This window comes from Neomonachus schauinslandi, chromosome 5, assembly GCF_002201575.2.
Source record: "Neomonachus schauinslandi chromosome 5, ASM220157v2, whole genome shotgun sequence".
NCBI classification, from domain to species: domain Eukaryota; kingdom Metazoa; phylum Chordata; class Mammalia; order Carnivora; family Phocidae; genus Neomonachus; species Neomonachus schauinslandi.
This window is the reverse complement of record NC_058407.1, coordinates 103,560,433-103,587,770: the sequence shown is the minus strand read 5'-3', so window position 1 is coordinate 103,587,770 and position 27,338 is coordinate 103,560,433. Positions and strand designations below refer to the sequence as shown.

The 27,338-nt window shown below is 49.2% G+C and overlaps 1 protein-coding gene across 2 annotated transcripts in view; it reads left to right on the top strand.

The window, feature by feature from the left end:
• MICAL3 (microtubule associated monooxygenase, calponin and LIM domain containing 3) overlaps window positions 1-25,380 on the top strand; it is a 216,241-nt gene extending 190,861 nt beyond the window's left edge. For both annotated transcript variants that reach the window (XM_044915483.1, XM_044915484.1), the window contains 5 exons: window positions 4,478-4,588; window positions 5,855-5,948; window positions 21,622-21,721; window positions 21,882-21,955; window positions 22,053-25,380. In XM_044915483.1, coding sequence (XP_044771418.1) covers window positions 4,478-4,588; window positions 5,855-5,948; window positions 21,622-21,721; window positions 21,882-21,955; window positions 22,053-22,237 — 564 coding nt within the window. In that variant the 3' untranslated portion in view covers window positions 22,238-25,380. The remainder of the gene's footprint in view (window positions 1-4,477; window positions 4,589-5,854; window positions 5,949-21,621; window positions 21,722-21,881; window positions 21,956-22,052) is intronic.
• Window positions 25,381-27,338: the final 1,958 nt, after the last annotated feature.

The following is a 27,338-nucleotide window of genomic DNA, read 5'->3' as shown; positions in this document are numbered from 1 at the left end:
TCTCCTGAAAGCTAACCCGCAATGTGGAGGGCTCTTGGATATTTATTCAATCTTCTGATTTCCAAGGGCTCTTGTAGCTCTGTGTAGTTACAGTGAAGTTGGAGGAGGGAGAGGGATTAGAGAAAGTAACAGGGCATCGGCATCACGGAGACAGTGATGGGGTGAGGACGACAATCCAGAAAGGCCTGGGCAGCACATAGGGACAGTTGAAGCTGCACCATCTCTGTTGTCTGGCCTGGGACACACACTCAGCCTCCTGTCCCAGGCAACAGCCCAGCTATCTTCAGCTCCCTTTTCTGAATGACAGATGTCCCCAGAAGGTCATGTACCTTCTTTACAAGGCTCTCCAAGGCTCGCATTTGAGTCTGCCTCTGCAGGCTTCCAGGGAGTTGCCACAGCAGACCTGAGCCTCACCTGTGTCTGGTCAGTAAAGATGGCTTCTGCAGCTGTGGCCAGTCCCCTCCTCGCAGCCCAGTCCAGCTTTTAACAACTTGGCACACTGGAGGAAACCCATCTTTTAGTTCTCCTCTCATTCTTGGTCTGTTGGCCTCCCATGGCCATACCAGCTATTTACCTGTCCACTCTCCTAGAAGGACACCTGACCAGTCAGGCCTCTGATCCCTCCCTGCCATGTGCAGAGCCAACTCCCACCTGTCCCGGCCAGGCCAGCACTGAGTTAGGGTTGGGACCCTGTGTGCTGGCTCTCACCCAGGAGCCTGGCTTCATGGGTCTCCTATCAAGTGCTCCCCATTGTGCTTTGCCAGGCAGCAGCATTGGTATGACATTGGGACTAAGAACTGCTTCTGGATATGTACCTGTGTCCCTCAACATGTGCTGAGAGTGGGGACTGGCACAGCCTTAGGGGGTTCGTGGAGAGGGGGGTGGTCTGTGAAGGAGAATGTGGTCCAGGGTTCCACTTTGCTTCCATGTAGATATGCAGATGTTCAGCCGGTTCATCTCCTGTTGGTCAGAAACTCCCATCTGTGGTTGCTTTTGTGGTCAGTCTCTCCACTGTTTCCCAATTAATGAAACATCCTGGCAGAACGTGGAATGGCAGGCTGCCCAAGCTGGCCATGCCAAGGCTTTCTTCTCAGCAATATGTGTCACTGAGGGCAGCCTCCCCTGGGGCCCTGCTGACCTGAGGCACATAGGGAGCTCTTCCGCTTCTACGTGACCAACAAGTCATGGCCCCCACTCCTAGAATCCCAGAATCAGAGGCGTGGGGGGCTTCACATTCCGTGTGTGTCCCTACAGAGGCAGAGCCATTTGCTGGAGGCTGAGCAGGGAATATGAAAGACAAAGCTGAGCCTAGGACATGTTGACCTGAATCCTACCATGGTGTGGGTTTTTTTCAGAAAAAAAAAAAAGATTATATATAAGGATTATATATCAAATATGTAGCAAAATTCTAACATTTAGCAAATCTAGGCAAAGGTGTTCATTGTTCTCTTCCAACTTTTCCTAGGTTTGAAAATTTTCAGAGCAGGAAGGTGGGACACCTAAAGGGACAGTGGGGTCAGGAGGGAGCATCTCTAGTGGCTGGAAGAAACGGTTCCTCTTGCATCACAGACCCGTCTCTGAGTCAGGCATCTGTGAAACAAGTGCCTGAGTTTTGTTTCATTTAAAAACAAAAAACAAAAAACCACCATACAGCACATCATTAGTTTTTGATGTAGTATTCAATGGTTCATTATTTGCGTATAACACCCAGTGCTCATTACAACGTGTATGGTGACTAACATAACACAATAAAAATAAACAAATACACAAAAATAAAATAAAGAACAAACAACAAAAAAACACTTAAAATTGAAAATAACTTATTTTTATTTAAAATGTTTACTTAGAAAAATTAAGATAATACAGACTAAATCTATAATATCATCTGTAACCCTACCAACAAAAGATAATTCACATTCACCTCTTTTCTTTGCCTGAGCCTGACTTTAAATATAAGTGATGCACTGCGTCCTAACCTCTGTGGCCCAGCCATGGGCATGTGCAGAGGCTGTGGGACAGACCCTGGTCCCCATGTCACAGCAGAAGCAGCGGCTCTGGCTGGCCTCGTTCTCTCAACACACCGCACACGCTTCATGATTTCTCCCCTCGAGTCGCTGCCTCTGCCAAGGTGGTACCTGACCCCCCCGCTCCTGCCCCCGCCAGAAGTCAGTCAGTGACTGCCCCCACTCCCTTTACTTTTTACAGCAGCCGCAGGTGCAGACGTTAAGTGCTACTCCTTAGGTGTGGTTACGTAGTTCCTATGGAGTGGTTCACATGCTGCTTGGGGAAACCATCTATCTTCTGTTTTTTAGCTGATTTGTTCTAATACTGAGATTCATCCTCTCTGGTTTGTGGGAGAGATGAGTCAGTCTGAGGGAAGACATATGTGCCTGAAGTATTTTTGGTGAATATCAGTTACTTATGCTATTTTAGGCCCCCTTTCACTGTGCATAATCAAGAAATGGCCCCCGCCCCCATCCAGGATTTCTGGGTGGCCCACTAGGAACCCACCTGGCCCACACTGCCAGGAGAGAGCCTTTTGGAAGAGAACATTAGGTCTGATACTCAGTTTGCTCTGTGTCTGTGTCTCTGTGGCCCTGGCAACAGGAATTTCCCACCACCAGTGCCTGCCCCCCACTGAGCTGAAAGAAGTAGTCTGAATCTTCACAAACAAATGGGTTACTGAAGGAGAAATGGCATCTATAACCATGTATTTAGACAGCTTTAGTTTATTATACACAAGGGATAGTGAAAAGAGAAGAAAGAAGATCTGGGGCATAGTGAGGAAGAAGCTGTCTTCTAGGTAAAAAAGTGAACCCAGTCCTTATTCAAAACAGGGTTCACTGAGACTCTGCTGCTAGGATCTGTATCCCCAGGTTCCTCACTTACTCAGTCCTGTGTGACATTATGAAAAATAATCATGTGTTTTAGTCTTTAGTCTTGCGTGTTTGTTTTAAACTTCTAACTGATTTTGCTCCATTTCTGTGTTCTATTTTTAATTTTTTAATTGTTATTATTACTATTTTGTTTTCTGTTGCCATCCCCTTAAAAGTTGATTTATGTACCACACGCCTTGGCGTTCAGGAGATCATATGCATCAAAGGTAGTGTCTCATTCCCATGGCTGGTCATTGTTGCATGCATGTCTGTGATTAACCACCCGGAGCAGCCTCTAGCCCTGGCCCTCCAGCCACATCCTCACTAACTGTTCACACATGCATGGAGCAGTAGTGAACACGGGCCCCAGAACTCTCTCTAGCTGTGTCATGGTGGAGGAAGGGGAGATGCCCTGCTCTTGACTGGCTGGAGTGCATGTGGCAGTGGTAATTTCACTCCAGGGCTGCCCCTATGGGACTGGGCACCACAGGAATGGGGAATTCACGAGCCCTCAGCTCCACGACCTGCAAGGTGAAATGCTTAGGGTGCTAGAACACCACGATGTTCCATAAGGACTTACCTGCTCAGTTGGCCCTCCACTGTCCTTGAGCTCTTAAAATAAAGATTACTAGACTATACTCCTGAGTTGAATTTGGAAGTCTCTTTTAAAGTCTATCAAAGTCTCTCATTGTTTTCCTTGGAGGAAATAAAGAAGATGTTAGGAATAGCGGCAAACCCCTCAGCATTTGCCTCTTGGTGGTTGCTCACTGTTTACACAAGGCGTCTGACACTGCCTTGCACCCTCGATGCCCACATTTGCAGGTGGAGTTGCTCAGGCACTTGTGTCCATGGATTTGCCCTGCATCTGGCCTCTTGCCTCCTTAGGGCTTGGTAGCAGTGGCTGAAACCGCCCTGCCGGACCGCCTCCCCGCCCCTCTCAGTGGCCGACTGCTGCCTCTGTGCAGACCCTGGGGGCAGTCCTGGCTCGCCTCCGTATCTCCCTTCTTCAGACTGCATTAGTTAGTTTGGGGTTCACTCACACTTAAAAATAGAAGCATCCCCATTTTCTCTACTTTAGATGTTACTTCTTAAGAGAACCTTATAAATATTCATCTGAAGGAAGTGGCGTTTGATACTAAACAAGAAAATAAAAGGATCCCGATTTTTCTTTTTCCTTCCCCTGTACAGGCATACATTTCTGCAGTGCCCTCCTAGAAGCAGGAAGCTTGGGGGAACTAATTATCATGTTTTTACCTCCAGAAAGTCTTAAAAAAAGCAGACATCCTTCCATGGGAAACAGGTGATCTCTGTGATAAAGGAGCATATCACCCTTGGTCCTTTTAACTTTCTAACGGTCAGTCCCCACTCAGCCTCCTGTCCCTGTCACAGTGGGGAAGTATCTCATTTGTAGAGCTTCAGCTGTACCCTGTAGCAGTTAGGGCTCCAGCAAGGACGAGTGTCAATGAAGCCTCTGGCCGAGCCGCAGCCTGGGCGTCTACCCTGCAGGCACTCTGCAGAAGGGCAGCTCCGACCTAGGGGAAGTGCTCTCTGTGCCCAGGCCTGCGGCATCTGACTGAGGGAATTTCTCTCATTCTCTGCAGCCAAGAACTTACACAGAGGAGGAACTGAACGCCAAGCTGACCCGGCGTGTGCAGAAGGCAGCTCGGAGACAGGCCAAGCAAGAGGAACTGAAGCGGCTACACCGAGCCCAGGTAAAATCCCTGAAGGGGCCACAGCTCCTAAGTGGGAAAGAGCCCCCTCCTCTCCGACATGCTTGTCCTTGTCCACGACGTGGGAGGGTAGAGAGGACAGAGCAGAGGTAGACGAGGTGTCCCTGATACCTGAGAGGATCGCCCCAACATGTCAGGCCACAAGCCTCTGGCTTGATGCAACTGCAGAAGCCTTGTTTTTATGGAGTTCCTGGTAGAAAGGAAGAGCTGGGCTTTGAGTTCCCTAAATTCCTTGCTGTGCAATAATCATTGTAAAGTCAACTAGTTCAGTTGTGAGGACTGTCATCGAGAGGCCATCTGTGACCCATCAGCCTCTGGTGGGCCTGGGATTTCCAGGTCAGAGCTGTCCTCCAGGCATCAGCCTCTATCTTCAGGCCTCACAGATCCTAGACCATTCCAGATTTTCTTTCTGGAACAAAAAATCATTTCTTTATATAAAGTATTAAAAGATATCTAAATACAATATGTTTTTGTAATGAAACTGTGCATGTAGAGTTGTATTCATATTAGTACGCTAATCAAAAGGTATAAACAATGAGAAACATTAACAGCAAACCCAAATACCAAGTTATGCCGCTGAATTTCAATTTTAGCAAGCATCAAAAACCACCAATCTTTTAGTCCTTTTCTTGAACATTATTCTGTATCCACGTTCTCTGCAATGATTGGATCCTTGGATTTTATTTCGTTTTCTGTGTGCCATTTTCCAGATATATGTCATGGGCTGCTGCTTTGGGGGTTTAATGTCCTTCTGGTATCCATGATTAGTCCCCACGTAGCACAGAGAAACTTCTCACTGTACACTTCCAAAAAGATTCTAGTGCATTGCTCCATTCTAGAATTTTTTTTTTTTTTTTTTTTTTTAAATCTTCTAGAGGCAGGATTTCGGCAGTACCCTCCAAGAACCCCTGCTAGGGCTTTAGCAACCTCACTGTTGGCAGGGTCTTACTTAGGATGCAGTACCTCAGGCCCTGCTGCAGGAGCTGACGTCACTTCCTGTGTCTGAGCTGCCCTGCCGAGGGCTGGACGAGTAAGCTGTGCTGCTTACTAACGACAGGCCCTGGGGGATTCGAAGCGGGTGGTCTTTACACCCCACTCCGGGCTTAATGCCCGTGGACAAAAGCCTTTCCAACTTTCAGACCTAATTTGTTTTTCTCCCTGTTTGTGTTTGTACAGTTTAGTTGTCCTCCTGAAAGCTAGGAGACGAGAGAGAAAGTCGGGTGCTCACGCTGTTCTGTTTTCCTGTAGATTATCCAGCGGCAGCTGGAGCAGGTGGAGGAGAAGCAGAGGCAACTGGAGGAACGAGGGGTTGCCGTGGAGAAGGCGCTCCGTGGTGAAGCAGGTATTGTCTGGGTCTCCTTTGTGAGGAGGTTTATTCCTAAAGGAAAGCCCCTGCCCCCACCACCCATGGTAGGCTAGTTTTGTGTCACCTCACGTGGAATTCAGCTGCTTTTCCAGCAGGGTTCTCTGGGGCCCTTCATCACCGAGTTTGGGGCTTCCTATTAAGCAAAGGAAAAGGAAAGCATCTCTGTTTGGGACTGCCCCAAGACCTGGACTTGTTCTTCCACCCTCTCGGAGGATTTGCCATTTATCTGTAGAACGAACTCTCAGTCCACTTCATGTATTGATGGCAAGCACTGGGCCTTCTCCTCTCTTCTTCCTCCTTTCCCCCTCCCCTGCTTCGTTTCCTCTAGAAGAAAATAGCTGGGAATGAGGGACACTGTACCACAAGGAGCCATCACAGAACTGCACGAGCGGGGCCCCCAGCCTGCTCCCCACCTGCCACCTCCAGTGTTTAGCTTTGTGGGCTCCCTCTCCTGCTCTGACCACACAGAATGGGAGGACACATGCCCCACAGAGCCCTCACCATTCCTCCAGTGTGAACCTGGGCTCTGTGTCTCCCAGAGGCTGGTCACTCGGGGCAGGGTGGACAGGCTCGGGGGACGGTGGCGAGCCAGCACCAGGTAGACACGGGAATGGCTGTGAGGGCCGTACGCTCAGTGGCTGCCATGTCCAGGGAAGAGCTGCGGAACATAGTGCAGTCACCCCCACTGTTCATCCAAGGAGCCTGCGAGGTGGGTTCAGCCCAGTGGGGCACACAGGAAGCAAGGAAGTACCTGAGTCATCCCTGGTCCCAAGGGCCAGGAAGAAGCCCTGTTGGTTAAGGACCTTCAAACCACTGGGCCAGCCCCAACTAGAGGCCCAACTCAGGCATGGAGTGACTGATCTCTGCTTTCTCAAGAGTCCATGAGTCTCAGTCCAGCCTCTGGATGGGGAAACCTCCATGTCTTTGTAGAGAGCACAGGCCTCCAGGGTCAGCGTTCAAGTTGTGAGGCTGGGGATGAAGAAAGGAGGTGACTTAACTTTGCAGTAACCCCTTATTCCTTATTCTAGCATGGCAGAGGGACAGGGTGGCTACATCTCCTGGCAGGCAGGCTCTCTGTAAACTGAAGAAGAACCAGTAAGAGGCAGCCAGGAATGGGGCCAGTTGCTGCCATCGGATCTTGCTGAGCTGACCTCACAGGATGTGCCTGATGTCAAGATGAATTCGTAGGGTTCTGCAGGCTCTAAGTTCATTTGGGGGGAGTCAGGGTTCAGGCATAGAAGAAGATCTTTCCGGGCCCTTCAAGGCCTAGATATTGCAGCTGAACAGTCGACTCAGTGATGACCTTCAGGTGAAGAGATGGGATGAGGAGAAGGATGAGGATGTGATGTTCTTGGTTTTGTGCCTTACCTGATGCTGGAGTTACTGCTTGAAGCCTGGGCCACCAAAGGAGATGCAAAAAGTCGAACCACTGAGCAGCCTGTAAGCCAGAAGCCTGGGATGTGTGACTGCGAGGCAAGCACTGGCCCATGTCAATGAGTAGAGATTCGGATTCACCTCGGAGGGTCTCCAGGCTTCCAAAAGAAGCTGTGATGTCCCCCACCATCCTTGTTTTGGCTTCCCGCTCTGCATGCGCTTCCTTGGCCTCCTGAGTTAAGCCTGACCATCCAGAAGGAGTTAGCCTAAGCCAAGCAGGGATGCCCTGCCCAGCTGTAACAGGACTCACAGGGCCCTTCCCTCGTTGCTTTCTCTTCTTGCTGATGTCAGGAGGGAGCCTTCTTATCCTTCCCCACAGATTACTTCTGCCGAGATGGAAAATGAGGGATAGATCTTCCAACACATAGTCAGAATAACTCAATAGGCTTGTGTACCTCCATTTCATTGTTAGCCTGAGTCCTCAAGGAAGATAGTCTGCGTCTCCTCCTTACAGGGTTCCGAGGTTCAGGTGGGCCGCCCCAGGGTTATGGTTTCCTCATAGTACTTGTGTACCTGTTGGATGCCATGCAGTTCGAGACTGTGGCGTTACTTCAGTATTTCTAGAACAGGCCATGTTATTCAAGCTGCTGACTGCCAGGGGTCATAGAAACTCTGCCCTTGAAGATTGGTGTGCGAGATTGCCAAAATTCCCCTTTCTAGTTGCTTAGGTAATTACCTTTCCATAAAAGTATACAACCAGGATTTCATCTAAGTCAGTGGTTTTCAAACTTGTTTCTTAGCAGCAGAACCCTTCATACAAGCCAAATTGTAAGTTTAAATTCAAATCAAAAAGAACCACTCTAGAATGTTGATAACCACCAATTTGGAAATACAGGTTAGAGTAGGGAACTGCAAGTGATAATAGGCCTCAGCCTCTGGTCCAGAAGCCAAAGGTGGGAGCAGTAGGAATTGTTTACACAGTAGCATCACTACTAAATCTAGCAGCAGTGCAAGTTCCTTATAAAGAGTAGATCTCGGGGTGCCTGGGTGGCTCAGTCGGTTAAGCGACTGCCTTCGGCTCAGGTCATGATCCTGGAGTCCCTGGATCGAGTCCCACATCGGGCTCCCTGCTCGGCAGGGAGTCTGCTTCTCCCTCTGACCCTCCCCTCTCTCATGCTCTCTCTCTCTCATTCTCTCTCTCAAATAAATAAATAAAATCTTTAAAAAAAAAAAGAGTAGATCTCAGAGAAAGACTCCCAAGCATGCAGTAAATACAAAAGCCAGCTCTGCTGTGGCATCATGGCCTGAATGTTACCCTCCTCGAGGCCTGCACTGTGACAGGAACTACTCTGACAGGCTGGGTCTCCCTGAGTGATGGCCCTCCCAGGGTGCTGTCCTGTACAGCTCTTCGCGACCACTCTCCTTGGAAGCCAGAATTTAAGTAAATACATAAGATAGCCTCTTCCCTAGCACATTTTCAGGGAGTGCAGATACTTGCACATGGAGGGCATAAGAAACTTGGTCCTGAGAGCCTCACAAAAACAAGCTTACCTGACAGCACAGATGGATGTGTTGATGGTCCTCAGTGGGTTAACATCGGCATATCAGACTTCTGAATGTAGTGTGTCTTGTGTAAGCTTTAAGGGAGTTCCAAGTATTTGTGAATCAGGTAGTTGGGAGACCAGGGAATACTGCTCAAAGAACCCTAGGGTCTCACAGAACGGTTTGAAAACCACTGTTCTAGTCCAAACTCTGGTAAGCAAAGCTTTATCAAAACACCTTCACCCAAATACAGATTTGTCCTGTTTTTAAAGACAGACTTTGGTAGCTCCATTAGATTTCCCCATGATGCATTTGGGAAATTCTCAGGGTATAGTAGCTCCTATCATAAGAATATATTTCCAAACATACTATTTTCCTTTTCTTATTTTAAGCACATCACTTCTAAGGCTCGCTTCTTGTCAGAAGTCCCAGTTGGCCCTGGCTACTTGGCAGAGATCATCTTTGAGGCTGAACTGTGACCATTGGCTGTCCTTTCTCTCCTGCTTCTGCGTTCTGTTCCTCTTGTTAGTCTGGTTGCTCCTGGCTGAGTCCTTAAGGAGATAATCTCAGCTGAGCATGGCAGTTTGGAATCTTCTGCCATGCTAGCTGGCCCCTTCCCTGAGGGGGCACAGCTGACTGAGCCTGCCATCCTGCCTCACCCGATGGGCCCAAGCTTCCATAGCTCTCTGAGGGGTCAGCCTGTTAGCAGGCTGCCCTTGCAGACAAGAGATCTGATATGGCCCTGCCATCCTATTGATCTCGATTTGTCTAAGGCTCATGTATATCTGGACCATAAGGGTTAGGTTCAGAGCCTGCAAGCCTAGGGCAGATGTGATTTCTAGTCTACAGCACCTGAGAAGCCCTTTTTGTTTCTGGAACCGTGGTGCAAATTTTATCTGCTGCATCAGCCTTGAGCGTGAGTTGAAAAACTATTCCAGGATTACATTCTACTTTCTGGTACGGCCATTCTTAAAGGGGGAACCCTCGTTTGGAGCAAAAGGCCGCCAGGATCAGCATGCAGCCTGAGAGATCTGGAGGCAAAGGGTAACAAGGTACAGCTGACTTTTGTTGTACTATGCATTTATGGTTCTGGGAGGATGAGGACTGCCCGACCAAGCCCAGCCCCTCAGCAGTGCCCAGGCTCTGCATCTCAGGCATGCGAAGAATGCAACCTCCTTGCTGGACAGCCTCATGGAGCTGAAAGGCAAAGGAGTGCCTGAGGCTGGCAGACCTCCAAGAGCCTTAGGGCAAATAGTGACTCTGCTTTTAAAGAGAAGCCTGGCTGAAGTTGGGGCCCAACCTCAGAAGAAACAGGATCCCCTTCATCTGAAACCTATCCCGTGAAAGCAGTTCTGCAAGGAGTTTGATATGCTCAAGCAGGGGGTCACAGGTGAATTCTTGGGAGAGCTCGGACTGCCTTTCAACCTAAGGATTGGTGGCCTTGCAGAGCTTTTTTAGAATGTTCACATCTTGCCTTCAGACCCTCAGCCTGGGGCTTCTAATATTCAGTAATGAAGGTAGTAAGTAGCCCCTGATCTGCCCTTGCATTTTTAAAAAATCTTAGTTAGATACAGTTGACTTCCAGCAGGGTCAGGACTCCCAGGAATGCCAAGGCCTTCTATCCTGTTGTAACTGATCGGAGGTATGAACAGCAGTCCCATGGTTAATTGGCTATTAACTGTATCACCGGTGGTTTTGAGTGAGCTCTCCCTTCCACCACCAGAAAGTATATAGCTGCAGCACGTGTGTGTATAGATAATGCACTTCCAGAGAGATGCATGCTTTTCAACTGTTTCTCCTCACCCTCTTGCTATATCTCTGTGTTCCTTATGCTTTGTGTCATTGATTGCTTTGGGTCTGCGGGCACAAGAGGGTTATCTGATCCAATAACTCTCTCTTCACCAATTCCTTGTTGTAGACTATTGGGGAGAGTCTTATTACAGTGGCCTCATCGACTTGCATCTGGGTGGTATGTATAGCAGCGTCTGTTGCTGACACTAACCCTGCTGACCCCCTCTCCCCACCCGCTGTCCCCAGTCCCCGCTCACAAACAACAAGAAGAAATCAACCTGATAACCAAATGGCAAAAGCACAGGCCCTTTTCCAGCTCATACGAGAGCAGCATGCTGGATCCTCCACACTGTCGAGACGGAGATTTGAGAGAGCCTTTGCTTCCCCGGATTATTTTAATTTTTTATAATGAAAGTTCACCTGCCCTTACCCATCCATATCACATCTGCATCCTGGTCCCTCTAATACTGTTTAGTCATCTGATAGTAACACACATGCACTCATTCTCATTCTCTCTCTCTCTCTCTGTCCACCTCCCTCCAAAACGTGACCTCTGCCCTGATCTCATTCTCATTCCTTACAACTTGTAGATGTCACATCCACTAGGACTCTCTCCCTGCCAGTCATAACTCAAAAACCAAACGTAAAGAACTCAGCCTCACCCGTTTTCATTAGGGTGTGTTCATATTTCCCCTAAAAGACCCAAGTGCATGGGGAAGGTGTCAGTTGTGAGTTCTGCCCAAATTCACTGAACTTGAGGCTGTTGACAGATGCTTATAATAATGTCCCTCCCTCCTTGCTGTGTCATGGAACTTACTCTGCAATTCTTTTCAATGAAGATAGGAAAAGTCTAAGGCAGTCGTTCTCAGAGTGTGGGCTCTGGACCAGCAGCATCAGCAACATTACTTGGGAGCTTACTAGAAATGCAAATTCCCCAGCCCTGTCCCAGATCTTCTGAATCAGAAACTCTAGAGGTGAGGCCTGGTTATTTGTGTTTTAACAGACCTTCCAGATGATTCTCATGCCCTCTAAAGCAGAACCACTACCTTAAAGGAATTCAAGATTCTTGATGTCTTGGCTGTACAGAGCTCACCATTTGTATTAGATTAGAGTAATAATCCATGAGTCTCATTTCTAGACTTTGGGCGGTTTTGTCAAAAGGAGTGCCAAGCAGCTGCTCCTGAGGTTAACTAGGGGAGACTCGGGCCCCTTCTTGGAGTTCCTGCATCCTTGGATGGGCAGTCTGACCTCTTCACCTCCCCTGGCAGGCTCCTTGCCTAGAAGTGGTCTTAAAACAGAAGAACTAGCAAGGATTATTCTCTGTCATTTTTTGCCATAATCCCATCCTTTTTAAGAGTCACTTTGTGGCCCATTCATTTACAAACAAAGGGCATAATTCTGTGATTCCTACTGTATGACAGTGCCATATCCTTAGAGAACCTCAAGCAGTAAGGGAATAGGCTCTTGGCCTCAGGTAGATTGGGTTGTTGCTCATCTCTGCTCTCTGTTTTCCGTCCCCAGGGTGCCACAGATTCCCACCCCTCTGCAAATCCCCTCAGTGCCCCAGAGCTTCTGGTGTATTCAGAGACTTCCATACTCATTGCCATTGATGCTGTAAAAGGGCTGATGCTTGCGTTCCAATTAACAAATCCCATTTCCTGTCTAATATCCTCGACTCCTTTCCCGTCTCCTCCTAACGTGCCCTAGGGGGGGATGTTTATGTCAGTCCTAAAGGAATCTCCAGTGTGTGAAAGAGATTCTCATTAATTCAAAATCTCCTGGAAAGAACTGTCAAAATCTGTTTCTTTACAATTATATTCACCTTCCCTCCTCCAGCTCAAGATCCAGTTGCCCCACTGATCACCTTATGTGCCTAGTTTTGTTTTCTTTACCCCCGTGCTTGAGTGATGAAATGTACTTGGCTGTTTTCAGTTCTCTGTCCTTGACTCGATAGCTACTAGCCTCTCAGGTTTAGAATTCCAACAAATTTCAGGGGAAAAGGAAATAAACAGAAAAAAGAAACCCCAGGTGTCTTCTGAGTTATAAAATATCCCACCATCAAATACCTTCTAGCCCCTGCTACTTGGGTCTCATCAACTCATCACTTCCTCTTTTGCTAGCTCATTATGATTTCAGTGTTAAATTTAGACTTCTCTGTGGTTCCATTCATCACATAGAGGCTGTTACTATCCAGTCAATGAAGCAGGAAAGAATCATCCATTCTGAAGGCAGTAATTTGTACCCCAGGCACAGAGCAAGGGCCCTCTGGCCCCGTTCCTGCCCAGCTCCAAGAGGAAAACAGATGCCAGAATTAGGTCCCTTTTCAGTTTCTGCTGATGCTTCATTCTTAGAATACTTGGTAATATTCATTATTGGCGGGGGGGAGGGGAGAAGGTTGCCCTTTTGAAATCTGGTGCCTGAATTGTAGAGCCTGATTGCTTCTCTACTCTTGCATCCCCAGAAGGCCACAGGGCAACCCCACTGCTGGGCCCCAGACCGATCTTAGTTCTCAAGTGGGTGAGACAAAGCTCCAAGCACTGTCCAGGTGTTGAAAATTCCATACCCTGCCCAGAGGAGTCCAGACTCCTGATCCCTGCCCCACATTCTGCCCAGTAAACTGTATTACTTTAGTAGGGTCTTTCAGTGGCTCTCAGCTAACTATTTTAAGGTTCCAGGTTTTAATACAGATTAAAAGTCTCTTGTGGCACCTGGGTGGCTCAGTCAGGTAAGTGTCCAACTCTTGATTTCAGCTCAGGTCATGATCTCAGGGTTGTGAGGTCAAGCCCCACATTGGGCATAGAGCCTGCTTAAGCTTCTCCCCCTTGCCCTTCCCCACCCTCACATGCACAATCTCTCTTTTCAAAAAGGAAAAAAAAGTCTTTTTTGAGCCACAGAGTATAGAAAAAAAATCTCTCTTCTTCACACACTTGCTTGAGTCTTGTGATTTCTTGTTGAATCTTGTGATTTCAAAAGACACCATTAGAAGGACACATAATGAACCCTGGACCAGAGAGGAACTGTCCCCAGGTAACCTCACTCCCCTTCCCTTTTCTTCAGGCTCTCCCTAACTGGTCCACCCACTACGTTTTGTTGCACTAGGACAGATAGATGACTAGAAATCTTTAGATAAAAATGGTCTCTCTTCAAAAGAACTTTCAATTAAACATATATACCTAATTTCTCGTTTTGTTTTTTTTTTTAATGTTTATTTATTCATGAAAGTCAGAGTTAGAGAGAGACACAGAGGCAGAGGGAGAAGCAGGCTTCCCGCCTAGCAGGGAGCCCGATGCGGGGCTCGATCCCATGACCCTGGGATCATGACCTGAGCAGAAGGCAGACACTTAACCATCTGAGCCACCCAGGCGCCGCCTAATTTCTCGTTTTTGAAGACTCCTCCACCCGATCTGTATGTCTCAAAGGGAAATTGAAAGAACATGAATGGTTTAGAAATGTAACAGAAAGGCCTGAAAAATGGTCTTTCATTGTTGCTGGTGAGTTGGGGTAGAGGCACAGGGAGGCCTAGCCCAGGCCTGCTCACTTCCCTCCCTTCCTGTTCTATTTGCTTGCCTTAAGTTGATGTTGGTACATTTTTTATTTGTCTGTTTTGTCAGAGCATTATTAGCCTTGCTCTGTTTTTGCTTAGGAACTTGAAATTCTTGAGATTTCAAATCCAGCATTCTAATGTACGTGTGTGTGTGTGTGTGTGCACGCGCGCGCACACGTGTATGCATTGAATCTCCGTTCTTACATGCTTTTTTCCTTTTCCTTGTTGGGGGGGCTTCATTTATTCCCCAGTCTAGAGATTCATTCTACACTGAGTTTTTAATAACACAAGGCACATCTTAGCCCTAAGTATGTAGACTGGGCCTGCTAGACCAGAAACCTTCCACCCTATCATGATTCCTGCTTATCACTCAGCAGCATTGCAAACCAGCCAACTTGATTACCCCTGTGTTTGGGATTGGGCGCCTCAGCCTTGCACTGCAAAGTTTGCCTGCCTCAAGTCAGAAGCATGGCATTGATACTGAGGAGTCAGAACAGGCAGCAAAACATCTGGTCAGTCTTTCCTTGCTTCAGACTACATAACCTGAACTACACAGAAAAGAAAATCAATGAAAGCCTCATTCCTTATATCTGAATCACCAAGAAATTCTCCCAGTCCTGGGCTTGTGGCTTTCTGCGAATGTAATCTGGTAGATTGAGCTTGGACGTGAAAGGTAATGCCCCTGATGTTCCTTACGAAAAGATAAACAACATTCTGGTGGTATCTGTAAGCATGAATTGTATAAAAAGTTACTGCTACAATGGTAGGTCTGCTATCAGCAAATAGAGTGGCATTACTGCCAAAAACAAGTGTGAGAAATGAGAGTCCCCACCCAGGCAAGATGAGGCTGCACAGACTGGCCCACAGAGGCAGGCCCAGAGCTACCATAGCAGGAAAATAGAACCACAAAATATGACTGAGAAATAAGCATCCCTGCATCCTATCCATGACACCTTGGAGCTTGTTCAGAGGCCAAAAGGAAGTGAAAAAGAATCCCTTCCTTTATGTGGGATTTTCCAAAAAAAAATGTAGCTGGAAAGGAAGTAATCTAACCCAGGGCTACTTAATGGATTTTTATACATGAAACAAGCTCCAGTGTATCAAAAGGGAAGGTGTTGGGATGGCGAGGGGCAATTTTGAGCCTATAAAAGGATGATATTTCTATGATGTTTATGAGCTGATTGTTTGGAATTCTGCCCTTTCCTATGAAAATGCAGTTACAAGTGGTGGCTCGGCTTATAAAAAGCCCACTTTCCTCATGTCTCTAGTGCACAGTACTAGGCTATGACATTCTAGAACATAACCATGATTCCATGGGGAAATGCAGGATTCCAGGCTCGTACTTCTGGAATGTAGATTTCTCCCTAGGCCATCTGTCTAGACCCTCCCCTGGTCTACTAGGCACTGGTGGTAGAGACTCTGAAGCTTTAAGCGTGGGGCGAGGGCTCCTTTGTCCGACAACAGGAACTGGGAGCCTATGTAGTGGGAAGAGATAAGTACCTGGGATGAGGCAGATGCCCACAGCTTTTTCTCGGCTCCAGACCAGACCTGAACATCCCCTTTATTTTTGTCCAGGAATCCTTGAGACTGGCCCACCAACTTGCTGCCAGACCAGCCCTGGGCCACGTGAGAGGCAGGGCTTAGAGTGAGGTATCCAGGCAGGTCAGGGCCAAGTGATAGTGTGGGGAACACCCCCAACCTAGGATTCAGGTCCTAGCTTCACCCTGTGCCCAGCAAAGTCACTTATCCTCTCTGGGCCTCTGCAGGATAATGGAAGGAAGGGCTGATGCTGCCGCCTACCCAGGCCTGGCCTTCTGAGTAGGGTCTGCGTGTGACTCCTCTTCTCCCAGCTGCTTCCAGGAGCTACCATTTGTTAGATTTGCCTCAAGCCTTTGTGGGCCCTTTCAAGAGGGCAGACAAACTCTTAGTTCAGAATGGCAGAGGAAGATGTGGGCTTTAGTCAGGCTGTGCCACATTTAACTGCTTGGAGCCTCAGAACCCTCATTTGAAAATAGAGCTGGTATGCCTGGCCAGGTAGCCACCGGGGAGCAGGGTAAGGCTCAGATGAAATAACATCTGTGAGAATGTTTTGAAATGAAAGCACAACTCATGCTTATTACATGCAGCACACTGAATCTGATGTACTGCTTTTCAAAGTTCAGTGGCCTATCTCAGCTGCCCCATGTCAAGATGAGTGGGCTAGAGAACAGCCGACGGCAGTCACTTTGCAAAAGGAAGCGCTTCGTCAGAGGAAGACGCTCAGTTTGCTGCCAGGGTAGAAGGTGGGGCAGGTGAGCTTGCAGCTTCTCGAAGGCAGAGAGAGCAGTCTGGGATGAGAGTGTAGACCTGCTGGTGAGAAGCCTCCGACCAGGACCAAACTCTGGGTTTGCTTAGACGTGCTGACTGAAGTCCAGGGGACACAGGGATAGTTGGATAAGTGATCACTGGGGTGCCCCTTGCAAAGACACAGAAACCTATCACCCAGCATTTTAAAGTAAGCATAATAAAAGTTGTAAAGGCTTATATTTGCCATAAACTTGACGACATCTTTGCTCTTAGAACTAGTGACCAAATCATCTATTTCTCACATCTCCAAAAAAGGCAAAGAAATTACACTCGAAATCAGCACCTCTGTGCTTCCCTTGCGTGCTCATTTCAGATGCAAGTCCGGGTGGAACTCCCCTCATTTAACTGATTTTTTTCCCCTTGATTTCTTATTTTTAAAACTATTTATTGGCTGTTTTTTCTGATTATAAAAGTAGTATACATTACTACTTAGATTTTGGAGCACGAAGGAAAGTCTGGAGAAGAGAGTCATAACCATGCATCCTGTCTGCTCAGCCCAGCTCCTCCCAGAGGTGTGGCCCATTCCCATTCTGCCTTCTGTCTATTACTATGACAGTGCCTTCTCTTTTTCTTTTTTTTTTTTTTACACTTTTTCTAACACTTGCTTTCCCTGATACCCCCTTTACTGATTTCATTTTCTAATTTCTGTTCTGAATATCCTGTTATCTCATATTGTCTTCTGTATTGGAAAGGGTGTATAAGGATGTGGTCTACATAAAAGGAACTAAAAGTTACATTTTGTGATATCCAGAAAGTAGAAACACATTTTTAAACGTACGTGCAAGTACATGGGCTCAGCTGTATTGGTTGTGTATCATGTCACTATCCCTTGCTAATGACTATGGACACCGTTCCACTCCGCACCAGTCTGTTTGCGTAATGTCAGTACCAGGAAGCAGCAGAGATTGTTCGTTGACATCGTGTTATTTATCCAGGTGTTCTGATCACCAACATAGAGTCTGCACTTTGAAACAAGGAAGGTTGAATGTGGATCAGCTCTAAGCAGAGAAAGGAGCCCTTCTCCCTTCCCCCCACATCAGCTAGTCACAGTCACATCTATTTAGAACCCTGGATGTAATCAACATTACACACACACACATGCACACCCACAAAGAAGTCTCTGGCTTTAGTTTTGAAGTTTTACCCGATACCAGATTCCCTGTGCACAAAGCACTATGATGAACACTGAAGGGTTAAAAGAAAGGGAAAATGTGGTACCTGTGTTTGCAAAGCAGAAGGGCCCCTCGACCAGTAGCTTGTCTATTGGGCCTTCCTGTTACTAAAACAGAGCTATTTCTTAAACCCTGTTCCAATCCTAAAACTGCCCCTGCTCCCTACCGTCCTGAGGCCATTTCTCTGAGCCTGTGTCTCCTGTGTGTGCCCCAGTGGTTCTGTGATGGTCCCTTGCTGGGCTCCTCTCCCTCTCCCTGAGTAACCGTCAGGTCTCCCTAAGTCCTAGACATGTCTCTCTGCACCCTGTCTTCTCTCAGTTGCCCCGTCCATGACTCTTAGCAGCATTGTTACTGTGAGTTTTCGATATGTCCCTGTCAGCTCACCCCTTTTGGTCTTCCAGTCCAAAGTGGGACAGCCCTCTCCCAGCTGTGCCACTGGAGCCCTCTCCAGAGGTGGACAGGCAGAAGAAAAGGGGGTGGTTGGCTCTCCCTGGTACATGGCGGGGATATGACATGGACTGGGGGAAGTTGCCTCTGTGTGGTTATGTTTCCCTCAATTTGTCCTGGCTCAGAATTCAAAGCACTGTAGAGTACCCTGGAAGCCCATCCCTAGATGAGGCGCTGCCTCCGTAGACTCAGAGCTGCTTTCTGTGGGCATGTGGTAATCTAGTGGTTGCAGACCCCTCCGCCCGCCTTAGGCTTATCCAGGGCTAGTTGTACGTGGAGTGCATGCATCTATGGTGACATCTTAGAATATTTCACATGGATTTGGTTGGTGACCTGAGGTTATCACCTGCAAACCTAGGAGCAGTATTGGGCACATATTTAATCATGGACTGTTCCACGGAGGTAGGCAGACCAATCCCAGGGGCTTTGGGCATTTTTGAGGAGGAAACCCAACACCCAAAACCCAAAGACCACCATATGATGATACCCAAATGTCACCACCTTTGCAGTAAGGAACAGAGGAAGAAGGAACAGCCCACTCACCCCCAGAGCTGCCCGCCATCGCCAGGGAACATGTGCATTCCTTTTTTAAGCTGCACGCCCAATGCCTGGGTCTGCTCTTGTTCAGTTTCCATGCTGAAAAAAGGACTTAATTCATTTGTAGACTTTGTTTCCCTTGTTTCTGCTTTTCCATTTCTTGTATTTTTTTTCTTTTCCTCCTGTTGTTCCTTTCTCACTTCTTATGCTTTTTGTCCTCTGCTTGTTTTTTATTTCACCTTCTCCCTGTCCCTCTCCAATTCCAAACTCCTCTTCCTCCTCCTTTTCCTCCTCTTCCTTTTTGTCTTTCTTCGTCTCCTCCTCCTCCTTTTCCTTGTTTGGTCCTTTTTGAAGTTGAGCCCAGTGGCGGGACTCCACGGCGTAGACCTCTCTCCTTCTGCCCTTGCTGTGTCCAGGAAGGTAACGTAACTCCCCCAACCTCATCCCCACTGCCTCTCAGGGGTCGTAGCAACACTAGTCAAACAGGGACCCAAAACCCAGCTATTTCTCTTTTTCTCTGACACTCAATAGCCTTGTTACAAAATTCCATGAGTATGTGGCAGTTTCTTACAAGGTACAGTATCCCTTTGACTATCTTGGGGAGGACTGGGGTACAGAGGGAAACCAGAGAGCCTCCAGGTACAGGCCTTTCAGGCTACAGCTGAGCATCCCATGACATTGTGCCACCATTCATGGTGGGACTTTCCAGACTCAAATCGAGCAGATAGAGGGGACACACGGGTGAGGAACCTCCTACCTGTGTGGCAGAGATTTATATTGGTGGAGTCGAGGAATACTGTCCTTACAAAGACTGGTCTACACAATGCCCCCAAGTTCTTTTCCAAAAAAACAAAACAAAAGCCACTAAATGCAAACTTCTCTACCCTGTGTCTTGCTGAGTGTGTGTATTTTTTTTTTTTTTTAAGTTTGTCTGATTTGAAGTCTGTTGTGGTGATAAGATTGTTGTTGAAAAGGCATGTGGGAAGGGGAAAGGGGAGTGTGGTCATGACTAACCCTTGCTAACCTCTTACCTCTGCTCTTCATGGTGCTCACATTTGACTTTCACCCACCCCGCCATATACCTTTGCTCATCGGCTGTGAACAGTCTCTATCATAGCTCATGAGCGTTGTTCAGATATATCCCAGTGGAATTTTTGTCCTTGCTCATGGAGAGGCGGGAAGGAGGGAGAGACTTCCCAGTGCATTCCCAGCTTGCTGCACTGGACAGCTTGCATGCCTCAGGGCTCCATCTTCCATGCCATGTGGGCACACTGTGCAGAGATGCTCAGAAAGGAATGCATGGAACTGAGCTGTGGGCTGCCCTAAAAGCCACAGGACCAAGTCTATTGGGTCGGGTAAGGAGAGCTTTCATCCCCAGACACTCCAGCCCTCCACAGAGGCAGGCTCGGCTGGTCAGGAGGGAGTTTCTGTCTTGCAGAGTAGGACTCAGGGATAGGCCTCCACCTTGGGAGCACAGCTGCACGTGCACCCAGGCACCATGCATACGCTAACCCCCGCTTGTGTGAGTGCTATTCGTTTCTGCCTCTCCAGAGCGTGGCCCCCGTTGAAAGACTAACTGGCTTGGGCCTCCTGCGTGTCAAGCAAACAACGCAGCAGAGAGTTGTCTTTGAACAGTGTGCAAGGAAGTCAGGTGGGAAGAATGTAGGAAACAGTGAGTAAGGAGCTTGACAGAGGAGCGCATTGTCTCACCTGAGGGTATATTCCATGTTTCTGGGTCTGGTCTTTACCGGGATAGGACATCCAGCCAAGTGAGTCATAAAATGGAAGGCACTTTGAAAGATCTCCCAGTCCAATGCCTCTTAACCTGGGGCCCACGGGTGAACTTCAGGGGGCCCAGGAACACCCTGAAGTTCTATATAAAATTGTTGGATGTGTAGACATGTATTTTTCTAGGAAGAGAGTCCCTAGGTTTCCTGAGATTCTCAGAATGGTTTGGAATCCAGAAATATTGAAGACCACTGACAGAGTCTGTCTTTTGCTTTAGGCAGGACCTTACTATTGCCATGAGCTTCTTTGTGCTCCAAGGGAAAAGAGTTTGTTCTCTCCTTGGGTGGTCTGATTGCTTGGAAAGTTCTTCCTTCTGTTCTCCTGCCACAGTTAAGCCCAGCAGGGTCAAGCTTTCCCGGATGGAGATTTAGTTATCAGCCCCAGAAACTGCTGCTGGGTTTAGGTCAGAGCAGAGGGCACTGCCTTATTTAATAGTGCCTAGGGTCTGCTGGTGTTCTCTCTGCCCTTGGTGAGGAGCCTGACAGCTGTCCTGGGAGGTACTGCGTGTACCAGGCAGGATTCGTTGGGAGAGTGTTTGTCAGGAAGCCTGATAAGGCCACAGTTTGAGAACAGCCATCTCCCTGACCAGGAGCTGAAGAGATGGGGACGCATCAGTACAGTGGCCCAGACGGGGGCAGCAGCCCAGGAAAGAGATGGGCCAGTGAGGGTAACTTCAAAGGGGGTAAGTGCAGCTTATAAATTTGCATTTGCCTGGTTCACGAGACTGGTTTTCTAAAAGCAGACCTAGTGCCTAGCAAGTACCAAATAGATATGAAATGAGTGAAAAAAAGGGAAAAAGGAGGGCAAAGCACTTCAGACCTACCAAGAGCAATCCACTGAGCAGGAGGGGTCCAAACAGGCTGTGACCAGGTTACCGAGGGGGTGCAGGTTGGGCCTGGGAAGGACAGGTGGAGAGCACAGACTCTGTTAGGCTCTGGGGCATGGTGCCCCCTTCCATGGCTGTAGGCAAACTTTGGACCTGGCTTGGGAGTGTTCCGGCAGCATCCTGCTCGGCTCTCTTTGCACATTTGCCCCTGTGTGAGACTCCTGCCGGCCGGGGTAGACAGCAGACACTTTGCTGTGCCTGACGCACCCTCTCTCTTGGCAGGCATGGGGAAGAAAGATGACCCCAAGCTGATGCAGGAGTGGTTCAAGTTGGTGCAAGAGAAAAATGCCATGGTGCGCTACGAGTCGGAGCTGATGATTTTGTGAGTGGCCTTTGGTTGGGGACCCAGCTAAGGGGGGCCGTCAGCTCAGCACCTATCACAGCAGGAGCACAGCTGCTTCCTAATTTAGGGGATGAGGAAATATGGCCCCCCGAGTCACCATGCTTGTCTCCCTCTCTCCTCCCCCCGCCCCTAATCCCAGTGCCCGGGAGCTGGAACTGGAAGACCGGCAGAGCCGACTACAGCAGGAACTTCGGGAGCGGATGGCGGTGGAAGGTAAGGGGGGAACAGGGCTGGAGGGCACCCGGGAAAGCTGGGTGTGGGCCTGCTGCCTCCTGGCCCTATAGACCTAATGTCTTTGGCCACTGCCCAGATCACCTGAAAACTGAGGAGGAGTTGTCAGAGGAGAAGAAGATCTTGAACGAGATGCTGGAGGTGGTGGAGCAGAGAGACGCCCTCGTGGCCCTGCTTGAGGAACAGCGACTCCGGGAAAAAGAAGAAGACAAGGACCTGGAGGCTGTCATGCTATCCAAGGGCTTCAGCCTGAACTGGTCCTGAGCTCTACCTGTGCTCCGGCTGGCTGGTCTGTGGCATCCACCTGACCCAGGCTGGGTTCTCCCAAACCACCCGGATGAAAGATCTCAGAAGGCCCGGCACCTCCTGGGAGTTGACACGCAAATGTCTATGTGCCTCTTGAAAAGTGGGTCAAGTGTCTGTGCTCTGGGGAACCCCAGGTGAAGATGATTATCTGAGGTGGCTCAGCCTCCTTGGAAGAGGCCCACCCTGACTTCCTGCTCCAGAGAGAGGAATACGGAGCATTTGACATGTGATATGGGAAAAAAGAAAACCCGCTCGCTCCCCAAGGACACGTGGTGGCTGGAGCTCCTCCTTCCACAAGAGGAGACAAGAGAAGGAAGCTGCCCCCTCTCCGTCAAAACCACAACCACTAGAGTGCACCTTCACGGAGCGGAAGGGACAGCGATCTTCTTCATGCTTCCTGAAGCACCACCAAAGAAACGAAGAAGACACCCCGGCGGGGGCAAGATGTGACTCAAGCCCTGGGAGGGGGGCAGTGGCCAGCAGGTCAGTGCCTGCCCCAGTATCGCAGGGGAAGCTGGAGATGGGCTGGCTCCCGAATTCATGATGCAAGTAAGGAGGACCCAGGAGGGGTCTGCTCCCTGGCCCCCTGCACCTCACACTGGACCCCTTGTGGCCAAATGCCCTAGGCCTCCCTCTGGCTGTGACCCGAGGCCTGAGGATTGCTGCATTCTGCTTTGAATTCACAACAATTTTGACACTGGAAATACTGACTTTGGGGGTCAGGATGAGGCCCTACGTTTCTAGCCCCCAGTTGACAGACAGGCGTTGTTACTGTTCAGCGCTTCACGTCGGGGTGGGAGATTATCTTTTTCCCTGACCTTTTTCCTGTGTTTGCACATTGAGATGAAGCTGTCAGCCTAGCAAGACGCTCAGCCGCTTCGGACCCTTTTTGTCAGTTAACTTATTTTTTTAATACTTGAAGAGAAGTAACTTCATTTTTATATCTTTACTAGAGACACTGATCACTTGGCACCCGACGTAGGAGTGACAGGGGTATCTGCCGTGTCCTCCTACATGGTCCTATCCCGAACTGACTGAACGCTGTTCCAGCCATCTATTTATTAGCCTTCTTCAGAGTGTTGCTGACCCAGTTGGCATCAGGGAGCAGCTGAGAACCCCACGTGGGTTCTTGGTCCTAGCTCTCCTGTCCCCTCCTGTATTTGGCGTCCGGCCCCTCCTCCTTGACCCGGCCCACCCTCACTGTGGTACCAAACTTTGTGTCTGCACCATTCATTTGTCAGGGGTACATTTCAGCACTGTTTGAGGCCAGGCCAAAGGGCACAGATGCCACTCGCCTCTCCCTGTTGAACCCTGGCTCTGCAGAACCCATTTATTTTCTCCATTTTGGTGCCAGGGTTTCACCTCCCCATAGCACATTTATTATTAAAGGTAAGCCCTTTTCCAGGCTGGCATTGTAGGCTGGGACCTTGTAATCCCTCTGGCTGATGAGAATTCTCTCAGCCCAGCCTCAGATCCAACCCGATAGAGATGCAAGTGTTGGAATTTAGGTTGGTCTCTCACAGTTAACTCTACCCCGAACCTCCTCTGCACCTCGATCTTCATGGGAAGGCACGGGATAATGAGCACCATGTAACTGGCTCCTTGAGCCAAACTGCTCATTTCTCACAGTTCAACTAGAGACTGGCATTGTACAGCTCATAGAGCCACAGTCGGAGAAAATGTGGTAGGGAATCCACAGAACTGACACACAGTCAGCGCAGGGAGGATTCCTGTCCGAGCAAGGCCAATCCGGAAGGGCCCTCCGGCAGACTCCTGGTGGAGAGGGGCCAGGGTAGGGCGAGCAGAGGCCTGGCAGCTCCTCAGAGTAGCCTTGATCAGGTGTCCGTGCTGACCTTGGGACTTCTGTGGGGAGCCCCGCCATGCCTCAGCTTGAACCTTCATTCCTAGTACAAAGGAACAGGGAAAGTGTCTTGCTCTTCACTTTGTCCATGAGCTGCCATCTGTCTCCTGTGGAAGCGCAGGAGGTGTGCTGCTAACAACCGTCGCAGCTCCGACTCCTTCACTTCCTGTTCTCTGATGAGGCGGAGTGTCCGTGTTTATGCGCTTTCTTAAAAAGGCGAGAGGAGGGTGTTCTGGATTCCCTCTTTAAACCTCACCCTTCCAGTAAAATTGGACTTGAGACAGGCCCCTCATCGCCTGTGTGGCCTTGTCCCTGACCCTCTTCGTCCCTCGAATGCCACCGTAGCCAGCCCAGCCCCAGGAGAGCCACCTCCATCCCTCCTGGCTCCTGCAAACCCTGGAGCAAGGCAGCGCTGTGCCAAGTGGTGGGCTCGGGACGTGACCGTAGCGACACGCTGTGAGTAGCCTCATGTAGCGCGGGCGCCACACGGGACCTGTGCCCTCGTGGCCGGCCGGCCCGGTCAGCCTTTAACACCCCTGCGTCCTTCCGAAGCACACACTGCGGGCTGCGGTTGCTAGAAAGGGGACTGAAGACTTTGCAGAGAAGGTTCCAAAATCCACAAGCCTCCAACACGTGCCCCGGTTCTCCACTCCCGACGCTGTTAGGACTTGCGGCTCTAGTAGTGCCCCTTTCTTTTAAAGCTCCCGTTTTATAACCACTAGTTTGCAGTTTATGTTAGTACCCTGGTGACAGGCTGCATGAAATGTTTTCCAACTCTGGAAATGCATGCAGCTCCAGGCAACTGTTCTTCCCGAGATTTAAGTCCCCTTGAAGGCAGGGACACAGGAAATGAAATGCCAGAGCTTGAGTGAGCCCGAACACAAGGCCCACAGAGTGGGCAACCAGTTCCGCATCACCAGAGGGAGGCAGCAGACACCTCCACTCCTGAGTCTGAGGGACTCCTTGTGGGGTTCTCACCCTGCTCGGGTGATATCTTTGGGCCTTTGCCCCCAGAAACCATCCTCCAGTTGCTTTTGACCAGCAATGATGGACTATTCTTTATCCTCTGAAAAGAGAAGAAAGTTTTCAGTGGGGCAGGAGGTAGAATTCAAAGAAAAACAGTTGTAAGGTGGTAATAACTGAGCTGCAAAGGGGAATGGGCCACTTTATGCGCAATAAAAGTTTTTCACAGAAATACAGAGTGTATTTCTTAAGTCATTTTACCAAACTTGGCAGCGAGCCAGGATGCATTTCCACGTTCCAGCACCTGCCCTTTTCAGGTATGTGGTGTCCATGCAAGTCATTTAGATGCCTGGCGCATGTGTGGGTGTGTGTCCAAGCTTGTTTAAAGAACACAACTTCATCTTACCCAGGCTCAGCCATCAACTGCTGTCATTTGAGAAAATGCCTGAAACAACTTAGTGTGATAGACGCTGTTCTTCAAAACGAGGCCCCAGTACCGTCTTGAAGAGAGGAAGCACGTTCTGTGAAGTGAGATTCTTCAAGTTGGAGTGGTCCCGTGCTCCTGGCAGCCTTCCTTGCCAGCCCTGCGTCCATGCCAGCCCGGCCTCTGTCCTTTGACACAGCTGCCCAGGGAGCCCAGTGGTGTGGGGTCTGCAGCCTCCAGGCCTAAATCATTCAGATGTGTCAGTGTCCACAAGTACATTCAGCATAGGGTCTTGGAGAGATGATATCACCCTTCTTTGGACTGGAATCATCCCCAAGAGATTGAAGGGAACAATCCTGGCCAACTCTTCTCTCTGCTACAGGAAGCCTCTTGGGTTTGTCTCCAAATGGAGACACATTCCAGCTCTTTTCCCCTCCCTTGGTGTGATGACTTTGTCATCACCCACAGAGCTAACCCCAAAGGCACATGTCTCCCTCCGGCCCAGTAACGGCTGCAGGGAGAGAAAAAATGGCACTAGATGGTTGGAGGGGAGTGTTGGCCAGCCTAGAAGTCACTGCCATGGAAGCTGGTTCCCAGAGCCTTTCGGCTTTATTGCCCGCTATCCCAGAAAGAAGAAAGGGGCCTCTCTGACACAGACGTGGACATCTCAGGCAGAAAAAATATAACTAGCTCAAGTGAACTTTCTGTGGCCATGGTGCGTGCCTGTTGGGGAAGACTGGAGTTCGGTAGTCACCACCTGTGCCGATCTCAGTCACCTTTTGTTCCTCAGAGGGGCTGGCTTCGATTAGAGCCGGAAGCAGGCAGGATTTGACCGCAGTTCACAGCAGCCCCAGGTAGCCAGAAATGATGATTGCTGTTTTTAGGCAGGTAACCAGAAAGGAAGACTGCCCAAGCCCCCACGTAAGTGCCACCTCAGAAGCACACACCCTCATTCCTTCCAAGAAACTACCATGTCTTATGGCTCTGAAATCCCTCCTGAACCCTGAGTCTTCCTGGAATCAGAGTGAAAAATGGCAAACGGAGAGAATGTGCCATTTTAGGAATCAGAGTGAAAAATGGCAAATGGAGAGAATGTGCCATTTTATTTTATGAGCTGGCCAGACTGGCCCACTTATGGAGATTCTCCCTCCTCTTGTGTTACCGGCTCGGAAGATCCCCTCCCAGCAACGCTCAGTGAAGAGGGTAAGAAGCCATCCTCTTAGGTGGGTTATGCCCCACTGAGACATCAGCCCAGGGGCCAGAGCTGCACCGCGTACGCTAAACCAAGGAGCCTGTTAGGCCAGGTGCCCAGGGTCACAAAGGCCTTTCACGGACACTCCCAGATGGACCACCTGTCGCTGCTGAACTTGACCACGTAGCATTTTGTGACAGCCCCACTCCTTGTGTCCCCTGCCCTGAAGTCTTCCTGCAGGTGGGGCTTAAACAGGGAAGCCAGAGTCCTGGCTTCTGTGGGTAGGCCATGTATGCTGGCTGCCTCTGCCTGAGAAGCCAGCTGATACCAAGACAAATATGGAAGAGGCGACAGCGTCCATGATGCACACTCACGCACGTGTGCGCATACACATAAGCATCTTCCTTTTCATGGTCAGCATGACCTTTCTCCAGAGTGGACATCTAGCTGTAAAGTAGGCTGAATTTAAGCCTTTGGACCCAGGAGGGACCAGCTGTGGTGGTGGTCCAGGCTCCTGGCTAAGGCAGGATCCAAGTTGAGGATCTTGTAACAACAAACAGCCTGGTGCGTGGAAGACCACAATTGTATGGAACAGTCTCCAAAGTAGGCAGATGGAGCA